The sequence below is a fragment of the Oryzias melastigma genome, linkage group LG12 (assembly GCF_002922805.2).
Source record: "Oryzias melastigma strain HK-1 linkage group LG12, ASM292280v2, whole genome shotgun sequence".
Classification (NCBI taxonomy): domain Eukaryota; kingdom Metazoa; phylum Chordata; class Actinopteri; order Beloniformes; family Adrianichthyidae; genus Oryzias; species Oryzias melastigma.
In genome coordinates this window covers 5,002,823-5,023,642 of record NC_050523.1, presented here as the reverse complement: position 1 = coordinate 5,023,642, position 20,820 = coordinate 5,002,823, and the positions used below count along the sequence as shown (strand labels likewise).

The window sequence follows — 20,820 nt, the reverse complement described above, 5'->3', positions numbered from 1 at the left end:
TTGTAAATTTTGCCTGAAATAGTTAAAGGAAGTACCTGAAGAAAGATCTATTGATGAATTATCCTAGATTTGACAAATCTGCAATGTTTTCAATTTTTACCTTAGTTTTTATTGCTTGAAATTGCATTGATTTCAAACCAGGGGTGTCAAACTCAAGTCCTTGAGGGCCAACGTCCTGCTAGTTGCCTTATATGCTGCTGATTACCTGGATCAGGTGTGTTTAGCCAATTAGAAGATTATATGGCAGCTTGTTCGGAAAACATGTCACCGGCCCTCCAGTCATAAACTGTCAAAAACTTCATTTACTATGGTACTACTGTACTTACCAGCACAACATTTTGCGTAATTTTGCACAATCATGTAGTAAATTGTGCCTTTCTCCAGTTATGTTCATGGACAAGTAAAGCAAACATTATAAAAATAATCAACCTTTAGAATAATCAAAGATTTCGATGTTTTGTGTTGTATTATGCTTTTAATATATATTAGTTTACCTAGCTTTACCACTTAAACGTTTTCCACATTAAAAATGGGAAATTAATCGGATCAACTGTCCCAAAAGGGCTAATCTCAAAGAAGAAATCTGATTTTACCTAATGTAGCATCATTAATACACCTAACTACATTTCCCACAATCCCCTTGAAGCGCAGGAATATGACGTCACGAGAGCAATCATGGCGGATTAGTGTGCATGGGGTCCGCTATCTGCCTTCCTCCTCGTCGACACCGAAGTGGTTATTTCAGCAGGAAAGTCGCCCTTTCTGCTCCAGGTTTGTTATTTTTCAGGAAGCTCTAGTTGAAATAGTGACTTAAAACTATTTTTATTTTGATTTTTAACAAGATATTAAACAGTTTTCGACCGTGGTTGTGTAGCTGTTCAGTAAGTTAGCTAGAGGCTTTTCCTTACTTTTTTTTGACGTTGTTTTGGTTTTATTTGTTTAACGGAGGAAATATTTTAGCTATTTATATGCATAAATATTTTAGTATATCGGTTATTTTTTGGGTAGTTTATGTATTTGATCTATTTTAGCTGAAAGCTCAAATGTCATTTGACATGAGAACCAGTGTGAGATAGCTGTCACTCTTGTTAAAAATATCTCCAGGAAATCAATTATTTTTGTAAATAATGAGCTTTATTTTTTCTGGAAATGTATTAAAGTGACTTATTATCAAACAAGCCAATAGTAATACAAAGTATATTGGTTTCAAAATGAAGAAGACAGATGATAACACTTGTGTTTTCAACAGCTTCCACCAGTACCAATATAGGTACACGTTTTAGTCTTATCTGTTGTGTTCAAATTGTTTAAGCATTAAATTTAAAGCCAAATGTTTTTTATATGACAACTGGACTGAGTGAACCTGCCGGCTTTCCAAACAGGAAGTACCAAAAATCCCATAGACTTCTATAGAGAAACTATTATTCATTCTATTTGTCTTAGTAACCATTCTTGCTCTGCTGCCCTTTTTTTAACATGTTCTTGCTAATCTTTTTTTAATTATTATTTTCCTATTTCTTTCTATAGTACATTTCATTCATGTTATGAACTAACCAATCAGACGCCTCAATCAAAGTATGTGGTCTTCCAATGACTGTATAAAACGCTGTTTGACAGATATTTCAGAGTCTGTGTTTTGGTGAAAGGGGTGTGGACTTCCAGCAAGCTCTCTCCTGATTGGTGGGAGTGGTTGTCATTAAAAATGTTGACTTGGACAGATCAAATTAACTGAAAGCTGGTTCCAATATGGCGCTGTCCATATAGTAAGAAAAAATGTTGCCTGAATTGACTTAATTTGGTTGGAGCAGTCCACTTCTCTTATACAAAAGACAAAGGTGTTTTTGGCATTTTAGTGCATGATGGAGGACATAACGAAACAAAACTAAAATTGTATTTTTGTGTATTTCTTTAATCAAATTGTTGTGAGTCAGGTACAGTTGGGAAAATTATTTCCAAGAAAATGATACAGTTTTGTAGATTTGAGCTGAAAAAACGGCAAAAGACCTCTGGGATCTTTTTGAAAATAGATCAAAAGATGATCTGAAAAAGTTTTCTATAGAGCTAGATTGTTAGCAATAGTTAGAAAAAAAGTAATTTAAGGTTGCAGGTAATTTTCAGGAGAATCTGTTGGAGTTCTGACTTGTTTTCTTCTTTTCTGTTTTAAGGTCAAAATGTTCCGTCGGTCACGATTTAGCGTTCGTCCAAATGTCGGCGCCGTAGGGAGAACCACAGCGGCATCTCAGGATAGTCCTGCACCAAAACAGGACGGGACCCCAAAAGAGGCCAGCGAGGGAAGCTCTGTGCCTGACGAGTCAAACGCAGCCCCACCAGAAAAAGCCCCCGCTTCAGGGTGAGTGACACTGAGGCCAGCCGTTCTTAAAAGAAGAGACAGCTTTTTAGTATTACTGAATGTCATGTTTTTTGGGTTTGTAAGGTCTGAAAAACGTGGACAGTTGATTAAAAAAAAAAATGTTTTGTAAAGTTTTGGAAAAGTAATTGAAATATTGGGTGAAAAATATTTTGGAGGAAAACGTAAAAAAATAGTTTAAACCACATGCGTCAAAGTCCGGAGGGCCGGGTCCGGCCTTCCGGGAATCATATCCGGCCCTCCAGATCATTTTATTTTATTGATATTAATGGCCTGCTGTTATCTTGCGCTCATGTATAATTTTGACAAAAAATATTTTTATGGAGGGTAAAATATTGAAGGTTATTTAAGGGTTGATGTGATTTATTCTGGAATAATATTCCTGCCTTTTTATTATTCAAAATTATGTTAAAAAGTTATGGTTTTAAAAACTGCTAGCCTTTTGGACCAACTAAGACTTACTAAGATTTTTTTTAGATTATTTTGAAGTTAAGCTAATATTTCAGCTACATGCTAGCTGTTTTGACTAACCTTTTTTTGTTTATTTTTTAGGCTAATTTGGCATTTAACTAATATTTTAGCTGGCTATCAGCTTCAGAATTTCAAACATGCAAAAAGAAAAAAAAGATAAAAATATACAGAGCATAAATCACAGCAGAAAAAAAAAAAAAAAAACCCAAACAAAACAAAACAGAACAAAAAAATAAATAAAAACCAAAATCAACAAACATGTTTGAAAAGGGGATAGGCAGAAGCAAAAGCTTGTTTAGGCCTATCCCTTTATGTCATTAACTTATAAAGTAAATAGTTCCCAGTTCTTAATTACAAACAAAACAATACAAAATGACAACAGCTTTCAATTTCTCTTATTTACACAAATGAAATCATGCAAACCATCCACAGTCATTTAAATTGCAACAGAAGTGCAACGTCACACTATTGGTGCTGGGAGTTTACCGTAAAGCAGACGGATTGTTCATCAGTTTAGTGATCTGACGTTGGGTATGAAATACTGGAGAAATGCAGTTTAAGTCTGACTCGAATGTTTTTTTCTCAATTTTGGTCAATGAGAGGTTGAAGAAAAGTTATAAAAATGTTTTTGCTAAAAAAAAAGTGAACAAAATTTGTTTTATGTAATGTTTCAGGGACACCACTGATCAGAATGGTGATGGCTCCAGCTCCTCAGCAGCCCTCCAAAGGAGGAAACGCTTCTCCATCAAGCCCAAAGTTGCACCGGGTCGCCCCTCTGCTCCCCCTCGAACACCAAAGTCCCCCCTCAAAACTGCTTCTGGACCTCCCGGTGAAACCACTCCTTCTGAGATAGAAAAACCATCAACATCCAGCCAAGCTGGGACCTCAGCAACCCCCAACAGACTCCAGTCCCCAAGGAGTCGAAGGCTCTCTGAAAACAGCAAACAGCACAAGCCCCAACCCAAACCCCAACCCCTTGAAACACCCCCTATTTCTGTGGCTGAAGGCTCAAAGGAGCAAACTCCTCCGGCAGCAGACGGCAGCAAGAAACCAGAAAGCACTTCACGGAGTCACCTTAAAGAAGGTGCCACCAGACTGCCTGATAAAGTTCCTCCCTCCATTCCTGACAAGGCAGCCACAGAGATCTCAGAGAAAGCCCGGGCTCTGGTGTCGTCCAAAACCGCCGGTTCACTCCCGCCGTCAGCACTTTACCTGAGCAGACTCCTGAACAGCCCCGTGGACGTGCAGCGGATGATGAAAGCACAGAAGCTCCGAGAGCTGCTCAGGCAGGAGAGGTGCAAAGAGACGGTGAGGTTTTTATTTATTTATTTTTAAATCCTCACATAGATTCACCTCAAACAGCTGCTTTCACATTTACAGCGCATCAAGAGAGCTAAAGCTCGATGTAAGGAGTTTGATTTAGATCCCACCAAAATGACGATGAGGGACCTGATCCATTATCTTCCAACATCCAACCCCATGACGTAAGTTCCTCTGAAGAGGATTCCAAACATTCAAAGAGTGTTTATAAAAACTTTTTTATTTTGTTTTAGATCTGTTTTGGACGACTCGGCTGAAGAGAATGAGACGGAGGTTCCTCCTTCGGTGGAAAGACAAGAGTATGTTCATGTTTTCATTATTTTAATTAAGTTTTAAGTTTTAAGTTTTTTTTAATAGTGAGGGCTTCAGTGTTGACGTTTTGAAAATTTTGGTTTACTAATAACAACGTGTTTTTGGATAAAGTGGGTCTAAAAGCATAATTTTTCCCTATAAAATTGTATTTTTTGTTTGACCAATCAAAAACACAAAGGAAGGCGGGGCTTAAGGTTTTGTGGCTTTATCCTGGTTGATGGCTCTTGTATCCTAGCAACATAATCTCTGCATTAAATGGCACTTTATGCGACTCAAACAGCTGCTATTTGTAGGTATTTATTACCACAAAAATGATTGCAAAAAAATTGAAATGAAACACAAACTTGTTTTTTAGGAGGGACAATGAAAGAGCAACAGAGAGGAAAACACTTATTATTTCTCTCCCTATTGCTTAGTTAATAAGGCCATTGCTACACTTTTTCTTTCTTTCAAAACAATAAGCAAACAAACAAAAAATTACCAGCAGAGCAAACAGCAACAAATGTGGATTTCTTAGTTTAAACACATAATAAAATATAGACGATATAACCCAAACATTTCTATTGTTCATTTTTTGGAATATTACATTTATAACATGTAATTTAGACATTTGTTTTTTAATTTAGCCTCTTTAATTTATGGTTGAAGATTATTCCATAAGGTGATACTCTATATTAAAGTACAAATTTATTTAACTTTGGCTCTAAATTGTGTCTTTTTTTCACATTTTTTTGTATATTTTAAGGTAAACATTTATAAATTATTTTAAAAATACCATATTTTACATTGCATTTATCATTAATTTCAGAAATAATTATTTTTACTTAAGTGAAGAGTAGATCTCCTTATGTAAGGTGACTGAGTTGCAGCTTTTAGTTGTTAATCCAGTTAAATTAAATATTTTTTTCATCTTTAATATAAAAGGGAGATTTTCTGTAAATTTAGTTTATGATTCTGATTCTCTACCTGTCTGTGAATGTGACAACTTTGTTTTTGGGTATCAGTTTAGGAATCTCATGACTCCAATTTTCTTACCAACAACCAAATAAGTCCAGTTAAAATGATAATTTATTAATTCTTTTTTAAATATTAGGGACATGTTAAATAAAATAAACCCACAAATAGTCTTAAAAGTTCAAAAAGTGCTGAATTTTAGTCGCTGCTTGTTTGACTAAAATACACCCAATAAATTATTACAATTTTAATAACCATTTTTAATGGTTTATGTCACACATTTCTGTGTATCTTTGTTGATTTGATTTTTTGTTTGTCTTCTGTGAAGGCTTCCAGAACGAGCTTGGGAACCTGCAGCTCCTCTTCCTCCAAAATTGATTTCAAGTGAAGAGGAGGGACCAGCGGGTGAGGGAGAAGAGGAGCAGGAGGAAGAACTTATGGTTCCTCAGGTCAAAGTGGCAGAAGATGGCTCACTGATCATTGACGAAGAAAGGTCAGAGGAGTTTCAGAAACGATGAATTGAACTCTTTACTTTCATGTTTTTGGTCAAACATGCTGTTATTTTGAATGTCAGTTTAACGGTGGAAGTCCAGCGGTCCAAAGGTCCCAACACCATCCAGGACCGAGACCCCATCTTTGAGCGCGGCTCCACCACCACGTACTCCAGTTTCAGAAAAGGGACCCACACGAAACCTTGGTCCATTGAAGGTACGAGTGATCCTGGAGATGTCAGAGTTTTAGTTTTGGTTTTCTGATTTACGAAATGTTCTCTTCTGGTCTTCGTCAGAGACGGACATGTTCTACCTGGCCATCAGCATGGTAGGAACAGACTTCTCCATGATCTGTCAGCTCTTCACTCACAGAGCTCGCTCAGAGATAAAGGTCAGTGATTGGAGCTGGTCTGCATTTTAGAAACTTAAAACTTAACTTACAGTTTTGGTAATTCCTTTCAGAACAAGTTCAAGAGAGAAGAGCGGGCGAATTCATGGAGGATTGACAAAGCCTTCAGTGAGTGTCACAGCTTCCTGTCTTTGCCTGAGTTAACGAATGAACGTTAAATCTAATGACTGTTCCACAGGAGAGAGGCGTAAACTAGACATCGAGTACTTTTCGAAGCTGCTGGAAAAAGTGTTGGAAGTCCAGAAAGACAGGAAGAAACTCAAAAAGCTTTCAGAGAACACCTCCAAGAAGTGCAAGAGAAAGCCGAAAAGTAATCTGGTTTTCTTCTTTTATCATTACCTCGTGTTTCTAGAACTCACGTGACCTCAGTTTTTTAATCTAACCTGCGCAGGTAAACACTCTACAAAGAAGCTGAGTGATGTGGAGGAGGAAGACGAGGAGGAAGGGGGGAGTCCTATGCCTGAGTTGGAAGGAGAGAAGGAGAACGAGGACCAGAGTAACGAAGGAGAAGCAGCTGCTGTGAAGACCGGGAGAAAACGAAAGAAGAAGAATCCAGCAGAGGCCTTGAACGAGGAACCGAGCGACAAGAAAAACAAATCGGGTCAGGAGAATTTTTCCAAGATATAATTGTTTACAAAAATTAAGGGTATTCGTTTTATAAGCTAATTTACTCTTTTATGGTCCCTTTTTAAATATTTCTTATTCTGCAAAAACAAAAAAACAATTCTGGTTTGTTGTCAATTGGCCAAATATAAATTAAGCTAATAGAAAATTACTTATATTTTATTGCAAAAATAAAAAGGTGACATTTTTTAGTTTAGCAGCTGAGCAGTTTTTATGGTTTTATAAAAAATCAAAATCTGTTAATAATGAGTTATATCCCACAGTTCTACCTTAAAAATCTCACAAACGCTTGGACCCGGTGTGTATACATTTAATTTAAATTAGGTTAATATTTAATACATGAATCCCTGGCTAAAGCTGAACGAAACGATATGACGATAGGAACATGTTAGGAATATGAGCGTGGTTAACAAAACACTTCAGTTGCTAAGTAAATTCAAAAACATACTTTTACCAATTCTTCTAAAAATTACACCGACCTGTTTGTCATCTCAAAGTGACCAAAAAATGAAACGGTTGCTATGGAAGAAAAACAACAAAAACACTATAATTTTTGAAAAAGGTGTTATTTTTTCATGAATGTATCACGTGGGGGCAGGTCAAAAGAGGGAGGAGGGGAGGGTAACACCTTTGGGCGCGGTATTAATTCGTTGAGTACCGTGTCGGTCACCGTAGTTTTATCATTAGCATCAACAAACACAAAAGTTACTTTAATTAATGAAGAACTATTGTTTTAATTCTACCCACATATCTAAATAAGCATTTTTTTGTTTGTTTAGATCTTTTTTTTTTTTTTTTTTGAGAAAACACATTTTTTTGGATAGACTTTGGTCCTTATCAAACCTGTTCACACCAGTCAAGAGGCAAAGTTTTTATTTACTTTATGGGTTACTATTAAGCTATCAAACTGAAACCCATTAATAGTGTTTTCTGCTTTAAGCAAAAACTGATAGGAATCTTTATTTTGCTGCAAAAACCAAAAGTTTCCTTATTTTTTTTGTCAACATTTCTTTTTAGAAATTCTTGTAGACCAAAATAAATCCTTTTGAATGTTTTTTGTTCTAAGTTTATTTTTGCTTTCATCTCAGGTGAAGCAGGGGTACCTGAAGACTCTGAAGCATCACTTCCTGGGGATGTCACCACCTCAGACATGTAACAAAACCACCCAAGTGTCTAAAAATGACACGTTTATAGCATTTCTCTACAAATTTAAACTTCTCTTGTTTGTGTTTAGGGTTGAAACCACTGAAAATGTGAAAACAGTGAAAGATGCAGCCATCAAACCAGCCAAGCTCTGCAGAGGCAGAGCACCAAAGCTGCTGATACCTTTGGGTCTGAAGCGTGGCAAAAAGCCGCTGCCCTCTGCAAAGGCCAAAGACACCGAGGAAGACCAAAGGGAGGAGACAGAGAGGGAAGGAGCTGAGCAGGAGCAGGTATTTCTCCTTTTTATAATCCACTGAACCTCCTTATCTTTTCCATTCTGACATTTTGTGGTATTTCAGGGAAGAAGTGAAAACGAAGCACAAGAGTGTCAAGAAAAGAAGAGGAAAGACGATGGGGATGTCTATTCTGAGGGAGAGGAGGACTCGGCAGTTAAACCTCAGAAGCCCACGCGGTATAACATTCAAGTGTTATTCTTTTAATAAAAAAATAGTTTTTTCATCACTAAAGTGCTCTTTTGATGCTTTGTGGGGGGGATGTTTTGAGCCAATGACATTAACAGAAATCTGTGACCATAAAACCTTCTGACACCCCCTCGCTGGCTGTGTTGCATGTCCCTTTACTCCTCCCCTCTGCCCCCGCCTCCGCAGTCAGCGCTGCATGTGACAAATTCATGAAAATAACATTTTTTTTTTAAATATTTATTTCAACATGGCAGCTTTTCTGCTGGTTTTATCTCCATAGCAACATTTTATTTTTGGGTCAGCTGGAGGTGAAAAACAGATCCATGGAATTTTTGGAAGAGTCGGCAAAAGTAAACTTTCGGATTTCCTTAGGAACAGAGGATTAATGTTACATTAAAATCCTAATAGAAGGAACTAAATGTGATTTTGTTTTGGCAGTCTCATGCGGTCAAGGTAAAAAAGAAATTCAGATGTGGTTGTAGAGTTTACCTGGTGGCATGTGTACATTTTTTTAAAATAATAATCATCTTTTTCCATATTGTAGATATTTGTGAAAATCACCTCATTTTGCACTTTGCCACAACATGGCCGCCAAGCCGCAGGTCCTTTGGCCATCCCATAATGATTTGAAAACATCTTTTGAATACCACGAATTGTGTGTTTTAGTTTCGTTATTGGTCTAAAAATATATTTCTTGAGCCCCATAAGAGATTTAAAGATAGAAATTGCCTTAAAATCCAACGACTTGGGTTCTGAAATGAAATCTAGAGACATTACTTTTCCTTGCACTTGTCTGTTTTTTTTAGTTATGGCAGAGTTCCCAAACCCATCCAGCCCTTGATGTACGCCGCCAAAGACGATTTGGATTCGCCTAAATCTCCTGACGCATCCAAAGGTCCCGTTAAGAGGGTAAAGACAGTCAAACCTCCACCAGTGCAAAAGTCCAAGAAGCCCAAACTGGTCACGCTTCGGTCGTCCAAGTCGGAGTTTAGTGACGAGGAGAACGAAGACGAGTGGGAGGAGGAGGAGCGTCACCTCGCCTGCAGCTCCAGTCGAGACAGTGACGCCCACGGCTTTGTCCAGAGCAGTCTGCACGCCTCCAGCACGGAGATCTCAGAGGTGGATGACACCATGGTGGAGGTAAGGAGAGCAGCGTCCCTCGAGCCTTTTGACCATCCATTTTAATCATCTCATTTTCTATGTTTTGCCTCACCATTTCAAGCAATTCATTCTCCACTCCTCCCATCCCACACCTAGCTTGATATCTTGGACAGTATGCCCGATGTGCTGGGCATCTCCCAAGATGCATTGTGTCCTGATTCAGCCTGTCAGCAGGCACATTATGACACAGGCACTTCTGATCCCTGTGAACACCAGCTGGACCTTCTCGTTGTAAGTGATGAGTGTCAGAAGTCTTGCACCAGCTTTACTCTCATGCTACATGCGCACCGGGCTTGTGCGGCGCGTTCAAGAACGCGCTGAACATGGGTTGTAGAACGCGCTTGGTGTTCACACTGGATAGTCGCTACCCAATACTCGCACATGTACTCCAGTTGGAAGAGGCTTGGTGTGAAATGTCAAATTTCGCAAATCTAGCTCCAGGCTTTTTCTTTAACAGCTCTATTCTGATATATGAAAGAATTGGTTTTATATATTTGTAGCCAGACTCAAACCGCAATTCTTAATTTCTTCTCCATGACTGATTTTCTAACACTTGTGTGTTTTGAAAAAGATGCTACTCGTGTCACTTCCAAAGTCAGAGTTTTGGTTTAACTTTTGATGTGCACAATTGTTGCATGTTTTGTACTTAGAGTCTGAAAACTGACCTAAAAAATTGCATAGTGAGGCCTGGACACAAGAGTTTTGAACATGGAAGACCAAAATCTGCACATACGTGCAATTACATTGACTTTTCATTGAAAATGTTTGCCTAATGTGCATTTCCAAGCCTGGTGTGAATGTAGCATCAGTCCAGAGTTAAACTTGTGGCACTGAATCATTGTTTAAGTTGCAGATGTTTTTTTTTTTTTTTTTTTTTTTTTGTGTTTTGCTGTCAGTTTTACATGTGTGGAAACTCAAATGAATATTTATTCCCAAGTTCTCAAACTTAGTTTTTTAAAGTCCCATTCCAAAAATCTTTTCATCTACTGTAAAAATGTTCCCAGGGGTCTTTTAATTATGATAATGCTGCTTTTAGCCATAATAAAAAAAATCTTTTGTTTTCTAGGACATAGTTTCTGCAGAGCGGTACTAGTTTTTAGAAATTTGCCTTTGGGTAGTGGGTGGGATCATTAGCAACCCTACCCCAGGTACTGAGAGTTCTCTGTTTACAGGCTATCCTGCTAGCTTACAGCCCCTAGCCCAGTGCGATAAAACTGGCAAGCAATATTGGCGCTATCCAGCCACCCCAACTCAAAGACGTACTTGGATCTAGTCTACAAGTGGAGGCATCAGACCAAAAAAACTCAAAAATGCAATTTTAATCTTAATTTTCTTTATATTTGTTCTCCATCATCACAACATTTCCACAAGAAGATGTAAAAACAACAAAAACAAATATTTAATTGGGTCTTAAAACAAACTTTTTCCTCATCGTTACTGCAATTCGTTATCAGAAACAGCACAATTAACAAAAAAAAGAAATATTGGTTTTATCTTGTCTGACAGAATTTTAAACCCAACAAGTGTAGAAAATGTTGAATTAAGCTGAGCAGTAAAGTTCACCAAGTTACCACTAGGTGGCGTTATAAACAAACATCTTATAAACTTGCATTACAAGTAGCAAGCAATGGCAGTTATGGGCTCTGTGTTCAGATCACAGACACTAATACCGGCTGTTTAAAATGTTCTTTCTCCACCAATGGAGGTAGGTGGAGGTGTGAGGCTTCCTTTAAATGAATACATTCTGTACTAAGTAGCCCTAAAGTTTAAAAAAATCCCACTTTTTAATTGTAGAAACAGATGGGAACCCTGAACATAAAACATAGTTGTATCCAAACACATATTTATGATCATTTTCCATTAATATTTAAAATTGAAATGTCTGAAAATGGGGCGATCACAGGTTATGTCAGATATCACTATCAATGTTACAAGGAACAATCAAAAACATACGAGTGATTGATGGTTTATTTTTTTGTCAACCGCAAAACTAAACTTGACAATCTAAAAATAAAAAAAACAAAAACGCTTCCATTTCGGCAACAACAGAATACTTAAGTTATCTCAAATCTTAAGCAGCCAATGGCCCAGAACCTGCCAGTTATGCTAAATTACCCAAATAACGTCTCGCAGTTCAGCTTGAAGGAGATGACAGATGCAAAAACTTGTATTTATTTTAATTTTTTTTTCGAAGACACAGTTGATTTCCAAGCACCAGGAAGGACGGCTGTGCTGAATTTCCACCTGTCAAGCAGCAAATGTTCTCTCCCATTTTCACATGCAAGAAAAACACCCAACTTTGGTTGCATTTTTTTGTTTTCACTGACAAAATAAATAAGATAAGAGCTGAGTATATCTTAAAAAGTATTTGTCAGTCGTAGATAAGAGGTTCATCATCATCACTTCAGCTGTCAGAGATGGAATGTAGAAAAAGATAATTGATTTTTAAAGAATTTATTTGTATAATGGTGCAGAAAATAAGTATTTGGAGGATCTCACCTCATTAGTTGTTCTTTTTGAAATGTAAAATCTCAATAAATTGAACAGATTTAAAGCAAGAACAGTCTTATGAGGTTTTGTTTGTCATCAATAAAAAATCAAAATTGTGTAATTTCAACAGCTGCACTTGTTAACCCTGTTTCATGTTTGTCATACATTTGTTTTTTGCCCTGCAGGACGTTATAGACTTCATTTCCTCGGAACAAACTGAAGGTATGCAGCTTGTTTTTTTTGTCTCAGGAACCTCCGGTAAATAATCCCACAGATTTAAATGAGACTTTTTGTGTTTCTTTCAGTGTCTCAGGATGAGAGCTACACTGAGGCAGCTCAAACCCTTTTGACTATTGGTAATCTGGCTCATATTTCTCAGTCGGCACAAAGTGGAGATACCTTAGAAGAATGCACTGCAGGTATGTAACAGAAAAACAGCCTATGTTGGTGTAGGCTTTCTCCTGCCTCGGAAAGTCACATTCCGTTGTATTTGATTGCAGAAACATCACTCGGTGTCAGCGAGTTCACATATGCGGAAGAGGAGATGTTGACAGCTTCACCCCAGAAAGGGGTCACTTCTTTGGAGTCTGCAGATCAGAAAGTCACCGAAAAGCCCCTGGGTGTTGATTTGGGCAGCGATAACTCACTCCCTTCTGAGACAAGTGATCAGAACGTTGATCAATTAGGTTGTAAATCTGGAGAAAAGTCTTCACTTATCAAAGCTGGTCCGCGTTCTAAGCTAAAACCTAAACCAAATGTCGGTCGCAGCTCAAGGAGTGCAAAACCGGTATCTCAAAATGAGATGTCAACGGAAGGGGGAGCTGAAAAAAGCGTTTCTCAAGGTCTTGACAATGAGACTTCAGTTCCTGATGAAGAAACAACCCCAGGAATATCAGCTTCTGCTGCAGCATTGTTTAAAGATAACTCCTCCTCCAAGCACGCCTGTGTGGATCAGGTTGAAGCTGGTCCGAATTTCCTGATAACCCAGAGTCAGACTGTTGTGGAATCCCAGTCTGGGCCTCCTGTGGAGTCTGAGGCTGGTTTACATAAACCTGTTGAAGCAGTGCCAGAGGTTGAACAACCGTCAAGCACAGATCAAGATGGAACCAACAAACCTCAGCTCTCAGCGCCAAACAATTCCACTCAGAGTCACGCAGAAGACGTCAAAAGTTCGTCTCAGCCCAGAGGTAGACTGTCAAAAGTCAAACCCAAACCAGTCCTGCAGACGTCAAGAATGGCTAGATCCAAACGGCAAACCACGGAAGAGATGGCAGAGAAACAATTGATAGAAACTCAAAACAGTGCAGCCAAGACTCCAGCAGATAAACAGACTACAAGTGAGGAGACTACAAGTTCCAAAGCTCTGTTTCAAGAAGCTCTGAATGTTACCAAAGTAGTGCCTGAGCTCTGTGTGGAGCAAACCAACAAGGACTCTGAAACCACTGTTGAAGAAACTGTGTCAACTGGCCTAAAAGAGCCAGAATTACCAGCTCCAAACAAGTCACATTTGGATTCAAAAAGAAAAGGAGATTCTGCTGCCGTAAATGATACTGCGGATGAAGCAACCTCCAGTAGAGGATCTTGTCAGCCAAGAAAGGCTCGACTGCAAAAGGTTAAACCCAAACCAAATCTACCACAGGTGTCAAGAGGGGCAAGATCAAAAGCTCAGAACACAGAGGATGTCGTCCAGAAAAACGCACCTGTAGAGGTGGAACTGCAAGAAAAGCTGTCTGCAAATGAGATGAAGACAAATGATGGAGTTAATGATCAAGAAGTATTTGTTAAAAGTCATACAGAAACGCAGAATCTCTCCTTCCCGTCCAGTTTGGAGCAGGCGACTGGAAATACAACTTCTGATTTGGCAAAAGAAAGTGCAGGATCTCGTGTTGAAAATCTGGTTTTAACTGACATCAATCTCCAAGTACCAGAACAAGGAATAAGTACGAATTTAGTTGAAAGTGTGAATTCATCTTCTTTGAATAAATCGGTGGAAGAGTTAGCAGCCACAGAAGAACAAAAATCTGTACCAACATGTCAGACAAAGAGGAATCGACTGTCAAAAACCAAGCCAAACCTTCAAACATCAAGAACTGCAAGATCTAAACCTCAAACCGCCGAAGAAGCAACACAGAAATGCCCGCTTCCAGATGAAAGACTTGATGTCAGAAAGGAAGTGGAACAAGAACCCAATCTGTCTGTAGATAAAGACACACAAAAACAGACTGGATTTGTTGACAACAAAGCATTAACTGGTCAGAGGACCAAAGAAAATCCCAGTGAAATTCAGCTTGAGCCATTTATAGAGCAAACGTTCAAAGATGCAGGAGCAGCTACAGAAAATGTCTCATATTGTGTTGGACTGGAGTCCACTTTGGAGCCAGGAGAAAGTGGAAAGCCTTCAGCGGCTGTGGAGAAGCTGACATCTGGTCCAGAAGAGGAACCGAAGGCGACTAGTCAAATAAAGAGGGGTCGATTGCAAAAACTTAAACCCAAACCAAACCTATCAAGAGCAACAAGGTCCAAATCCTCAAAAGATTTAGAAGGCAAGGAATCAAAGTCCACACTAGATTCCAAAGTCCATGAAGACACCATGCCAGTGATGGAAGCAACCCTGCCTTTGGGCAGTCAACTTGAAACTGTTCTTACTCCAGCAATACAGCCTCTAACGATAGACTCTTCTTCAAATGAGGAGCAAAAAACATTAGTTAGACTTGATTCGATTGATACCAGTGCAGAAATATCAGATCAGAGCACCACAAAGACCCAAAACGTCTCTGAAGTCCAGCTTGGTACCACCAGAGTCGAAGGATCCCCAACGGCGTTCTCGGATAAAAATCTAAAATCTGGCATTGAACCGACTGATTCTAGAGCTCCAGAAGCACCAAAGCTAGATCCGGATCCAATCCAGGAGCAAACTTCATCTGTCGTGAGACCTCCAGCCACCAAACACAGTTCTGAAGTTGCATCTTCTTGTTCACCGGCAAGGAGTAGATTATCAAAAATTAAACCCAAACCCAACTTGACCATAACCTCAAGAGCTGCAAGATCGAGATCTCAGATCTCCAACGCATCAGCACAGAGTTCTGAATCCTGCAAAAAGCTTGAACCACAAAACGGCAGCTTCTTGAGTTCTGCTTTGCAATCTCAGACTGCGTCATCTGCAGAGGAGAAACATCTTGGACATGCTGATCGGACGGAAACGGGTCAAAGTGCCTCAAAGAATCAAAACATCTGTGAAGTCCTGGTAGAGCCCTGTGAAGACCAAGAATCAGTGTCTGAGATAAGAGAGGAAACATCTCTGGTTGGGAAGTCACCAGAAGTTCAGCAGTTATCTGTAGAGGCTCAGTCCAAATTACAGAAAATTCAACCCAAACCCAATCTACCTCATACATCAAGAACAACCAGAATTGGACGTCCAACCCAAGAAAAAGATGCGAGTGAAACTCAAGTTGATGTTGAGCAGGACTCGATGGAACTAACATCAGATGAGAAAGCTGCAGGAACCCAGAACATCTCTGCAGTTTCCAGTGAAGATCAGACCACTGGAAAAAAGGAGGAAGCGTCTTCATCTTTTGTTGGAGCTCCTGAGGATGGTTTGAGAAATGCAACAACTAAAGAGCCAGAAGATGGAGAGGTGAGGCAGGAGCTTCATCCCACTGTATCAGCAAACAAACGTGTCGATGAAGAAGATGAAGCTGCATCTACGCCTCAGTCCAAGAGGAGGCGATTTCAGACACCTAAACCAAACCTCCCTGTGACATCAAAAAGCGCTAAATTTCAACCAAAAGAACCAGTCCAACTCACACAGGCTATCGATGAACCGCAGATCTCCAAATCTCCTGACAGCTCAATGACAGAAGTAGAAGCTCAGCCTGGCGTGACGTCTCATAAAATCAAAAGTCCAGTTTCAGAGCCCTCAGTCGAATTAAGCTCCTCTCATAAATTTGTAGAGGAATCGTCATCCGAGAACCAGACTAATGTTGTCTCTAGTTCAGAGCAAAATGTTCCTCAGAGAAGACCAAGGCTTTCCAGAGTCAAACCTAAACCGAATCTAGCGTCATCCAGTCGAGCTTCGCTCAGAAAAGTTCAGCAAGATGACGGTTCTAAATCCACAAGTTTACCGCCAGAGCAACAACCTCAACGTGGTCTTAAGATGGAAACAAGAAGAAACAGTAATAGGGACTTGAAGAATTCGTCTCAGCCAGCACAAGCTGGTTCTACATCAAGTTCTAATGCCAGCTCAGTGTGTGCAGAGGGACGCTCCTCAGAGCAAAGGTAACCGTGATCTCCTTTGCAGGTTCAAGCTAAAAATGGAGATTTTATCCAGCAACCGTCATGTTTTTCTCTTCTTTTAAAGCATTGGTGCGCCATTAGAAGCAGCTGAATCCTTTAGGATGTCAAATAAAGCTCCTCAACCTCCCATGCGAGAACAGACTAACACAGGTTTGATTTTATGGGCTAAAAGTAGGATAATCTATTTCATAAACTCTCAAATGATGATCATTTCTTCTTTTCTGTAGATTCTGACATTCATTCCAAGAAGGCAGATGCCACTCAAAAAGCTGCGTTCGATCCCTGCCCTGACAGTCAATGGCCAGTAGGGGGAGACATCGACAAACACTCTGAAGAGGCCTCATCTACACAAGTGAGAAAACGGCTATGTCAGAACGGCTTTTCTACTTCCTAATGTCCCCCCCGAAAAAAGATATAGTGCTCTGGATTTTAAATGCAACTCGGATACCGTGGTCACTATTTTTATTTATTTATTTATTTTTTTGTCAAATGCTAAGTGTTTTAAACCGATTTTACGAAGTGAAAACCTAATCAAAAAGAGCCTTTATAGTCTATTTGTGGCTGTTCTAATGATGTAGACATTGATGGTCTATTGAAAAGTTAAATTGAATTACTTTTTTTTTTTTTTTTTTTTTGCAAAAATTGTTCAAACGATCTATATTTGCCAATGTAGTGAGCATTGATGCACACTGGTTTTTTGCAAAGATTTGTGGGAAATTTTTAGGAACTCTATTTTGGACTTGTAGATTTTGACAGCACTACAAAATGGCAAACACAAATATAGTAAGTAGTGAAGAAAGTCAAACAAAGGTCAAATTTCATTCAATCTAAGACAGGTGTTCTACTTTATGCTAATTAATGTTTTTAAAAAAAAAAGACGTAAGGGAAGTTGATGGGGTCAAATCGGGATCAGCTTAAAGAGAATGGAAATAAAAGATAGTAAGTTTTAAAAAAGACATAAAAAATAAGAAAATGGTTTTAAACTTAAAAGAATGCATAAGCCTAAAACTTGTAAAAATATTTTTCACATAACACCTGTAGTTTTGCGTTTTACATTTTTGCCTTTTCTTTCCTCTCTACTTTCAGTTCTCAATTTACAGTTATGACTTAGGATTTTCATTTTCAGGGTTAAGCTTAATTTTATGTCCATTGCTTATCAGGATTATCAGGATTTTACTTTATATCTTTTTTACACACCGTTTTAGGATAACTGTTTTTTAAAATTCAAGTTTTCAGTTTTTTTCACATTTAAAATGTTTATTTTCATACTTTTAATTATATTTTTCAAATTTTAATATTTCTTATAAGTTTTCAATGCATACTTTTGAGTTTAAAACTATTTTAAATTCACTATCTTGTTTTTTCTTCACTTTAAGCTGATCCTGATTTGACCTCATAGAAGTCCACAAGTATTCAAAGAAAAACCTTATAAACAGTCGGTGTTAATAGCGAATCTTAAAGGGTAACCAAACCACAAATCAACTTTTTTTGGCTTTTGACCTCTATAAATGGGGCATTAAAGATGCTGTCTGTTGCTCATTGCTAAATATTTAATAAGTTAAAATACAATTGTTTAATTCTTGAAAATATAGTCAAAACCATTTGTGTGCTGCCCCCTAAAGGTTGAATCCAGATTTTACATTTGAATTACTGATTGGTCAAACCATGGAAGTTTCAGAAGTCTGATCTGCAGCTCCAGTAATGATAACAGTCCTGCCCCCAAGCCCCGCCCCTCTGACTGGATTTTCAAATTTCGACAGTGGGTGGAGTCAGCCTACAACTTCCCTGTTTGGTTACACCTTAAAGTGGTCCATTAGTTAAAATAGTATTTTTGACTAAAAAATAAAAGTGAATTTACAAGTTTTCTTTCAAATTTCAGTACAGCTTTTCTTTAATAATTGCATTTTTTAATTCTAAGTTTTAAAACATTTGGATTGAAGATTTTAATATTGAAGAAAATCCTGGTGTAGCCTTTGAGGTTTAAGAACTTCTTGTTGTTTTAGGATCATAAATTGTCTGAAATGTGGACTTTTTGAACCTTTGTGGTAAAAAGGTGTTTTGTAAAACCAACAAAACCCTGCATTAAGTTGGTGCTTTGATCTGAGACTGTTTAAAATGTGCTGCTACCTTTCCCCAACTGTCTCCTTTGATTCCTTAAACCCCAGAATACATCGGCTTTAAATCCAGAGGGGATCCACACTTATCCGCTTCTGATGGAGAGTAAGTCGCTCATCTGCCGCCGCGGCTTTGTTTGAAGTGTTTCGCTTAAACGGCTTCCTTTTTTTCTGCCCGTCAGTGCTGCCCGAGCAGGTGCCTTCAGATCCCGACGAACCGTTCTTCATCCTCTCTCTGACGGAGATTCCGGTCTCTTCATCGGGGGATGCGGGAACCGGCGCAGCGAAGCAGCTGCCTCATCTCGCCGTCGCAGACGATTCCACGCAGCAGTCGTGGTTAGTTCTGCCGCTCTCTTAGCCGAGTGGAGTTTGTTTCGTCTGACCTCACAACCTTCTCCACTGTGTAGGGGTTCTGGAGAGAGTTTCACAGCAGCAGGAGAGAAGTCCGTCTCTGATGTCCCGCTGTGTGTGGAAACATCTGAAGGTGAAACTGCAAATCAAACTTTATTAATTATTTGAAACCGGGATTACGTCGCAACTCCATGCATAGAGTCCTTTATATGAGCTGGTCATGAATACTATATAATAACTATTCTACAACAATGACTTTAAATGATGGCTACTCCACAGAAGTTCTCTGTTTACATCTTAAATGAAAAATAAGGTGAAGAAAATAAAATCTGGGATATTGGTTATTACATTTGCTCATTTTTTTTTAATTGCACGGGGAGCCAAACTTTTGATTTCAAAATGGGCGTAACATGCGCCGGTTTAATTTTTTCATTCTTTATGTCTCATTCTTGAATATTGTGTTTTTATTTAATGTTTTTTAACTAGAAAATCCTGCAGAAAGTCCAGAAATTTGTGTTGCCAGAGAGACGGAAGCAGCAGCCGCTGGGAAAAAAGGTATTTGCCTTAAGAATGGCTCATAAAAATAAACATGCATCTTCCTGTATTTAGTTTTTATTGCCTCTTTCCTAGTAGCTGTTTCAACAAGGAGTAGAAGAACTAAAGCTGAAGCTTCCAGCAGCCAAGAAGAAGCTGCTTCTGAGCCACTAAAGCAAAGAGGTAAAGGAAAAAGCCTGAAGAAATCTGACAGCAGTTTGGGCTCCAAAACGAGTAACAGAGGCGGCCGTCAGACGAGGTAAATCTTTTTTTTAATTAAAAATGTGTCCGTCGCATTCTCTATTAAGAACCAGTTTTCTGTCATTTGCAGAAAAGCAAAAGATGTTTCCTGTGATGCAAAAACGTCGACCAGCGATCCTCCAGCTGCTAAAGTGACGGCTGCTTCTAAGTCTGCAGCGCCAACCAAACGGCGTTCAGCTTCTGTCGGGTCACAGTCCCGACCGACCTCCGACCACAAGCTCAGGAGCTCAACGCCCAGCTCCACCCTCCGCTCCGCCCGGGTAAAACAGCAACAAGTGGATTAATAATTAAAACGTGTCCTTTCTTTTCCTCACTTGGGTTCGTGTTTTGCAGGAAAGCTGCGTTGAGATCAACTCTTCAGAGGAGGAGCCCACCAACGTGTCGCAGTACTTCCTAAGTGACATTTTCACAGAAGTGAATGAATGATGAACTCCAGTTTAAGAAGCTCCTGTCTTAATGCAGAGATAAAGACAAAAAAAGCATTTATTATTCTCTGTTGTGATGTTCTTACAGTCCGGTACATTTTTCTCCCACACGTATTGCAGTTTGAGTGCTTTGTAGAACTGCCTTTAGAGGATCAAAGTTTGAAAATCTTTCTTTTCAGCTCCAGATTTTACTGTGAACATGTAAATACGATGTACCTTTCATTTTGTACTTCTTTATAAAGTGTGTACAGTTTTATATAGCATTATTTTATTTAGTAAAACAAACTCCATCAAAGGTGAACCTGTAGATGTTTCCAGAAAAGTTTTGTGGTTCACAATAAATTATGACGCAGTCACATTTGCCTCTTCTGACACTTTCAGACACTTGATTATGTTTGTATTTTTTCCCTTTTTTAGTAAGTTTTTTAATTTGCGTTTCTAATTTATGCAAAGATTGTAACATGCACACAAGTTTGGGTTTAAATACTTAAATATATTCTCTCGCAAAAACTCAAAAGACATTAACAAAAGAGAAACCAGTACAAAAATATAAATGAAATGTTTTGCTTGATTTAAGACAAAAATCTGCAAGATTAAATTGATAATTCAAATAATTT

General features: G+C 38.7%; 1 protein-coding gene across 4 annotated transcripts; it reads left to right on the top strand.

Moving 5' to 3' along the window:
* The first annotated feature begins 617 nt into the window (after positions 1–617).
* On the top strand, positions 618–20,583 carry zgc:162472 (uncharacterized protein LOC553495 homolog). Of its 4 annotated transcripts, none has more exons than XM_024298799.2 (28): positions 618–771; positions 2,166–2,350; positions 3,514–4,147; positions 4,220–4,323; positions 4,393–4,458; positions 5,754–5,918; positions 6,000–6,133; positions 6,213–6,307; positions 6,379–6,433; positions 6,504–6,635; positions 6,717–6,926; positions 8,038–8,101; positions 8,184–8,382; positions 8,452–8,564; positions 9,381–9,714; positions 9,832–9,966; positions 12,411–12,447; positions 12,531–12,644; positions 12,726–16,500; positions 16,583–16,668; positions 16,746–16,870; positions 18,684–18,738; positions 18,815–18,968; positions 19,040–19,116; positions 19,470–19,538; positions 19,617–19,776; positions 19,849–20,038; positions 20,112–20,583. In XM_024298799.2, the coding sequence occupies exons 2-28, from the start codon at positions 2,172–2,174 to the stop codon at positions 20,202–20,204; spliced, it is 7,554 nt and encodes a 2,517-aa protein (XP_024154567.1). In that variant the 5' UTR covers positions 618–771; positions 2,166–2,171; the 3' UTR covers positions 20,205–20,583. The 4 variants fall into 4 exon arrangements, with proteins under 4 accessions (XP_024154567.1, XP_024154566.1, XP_024154568.1 ...); XM_024298798.2 differs by having other exon boundaries at positions 19,614–19,776; XM_036214632.1 differs by lacking the exon at positions 618–771 and adding an exon at positions 789–881 and having other exon boundaries at positions 19,614–19,776.
* Positions 20,584–20,820: the final 237 nt, after the last annotated feature.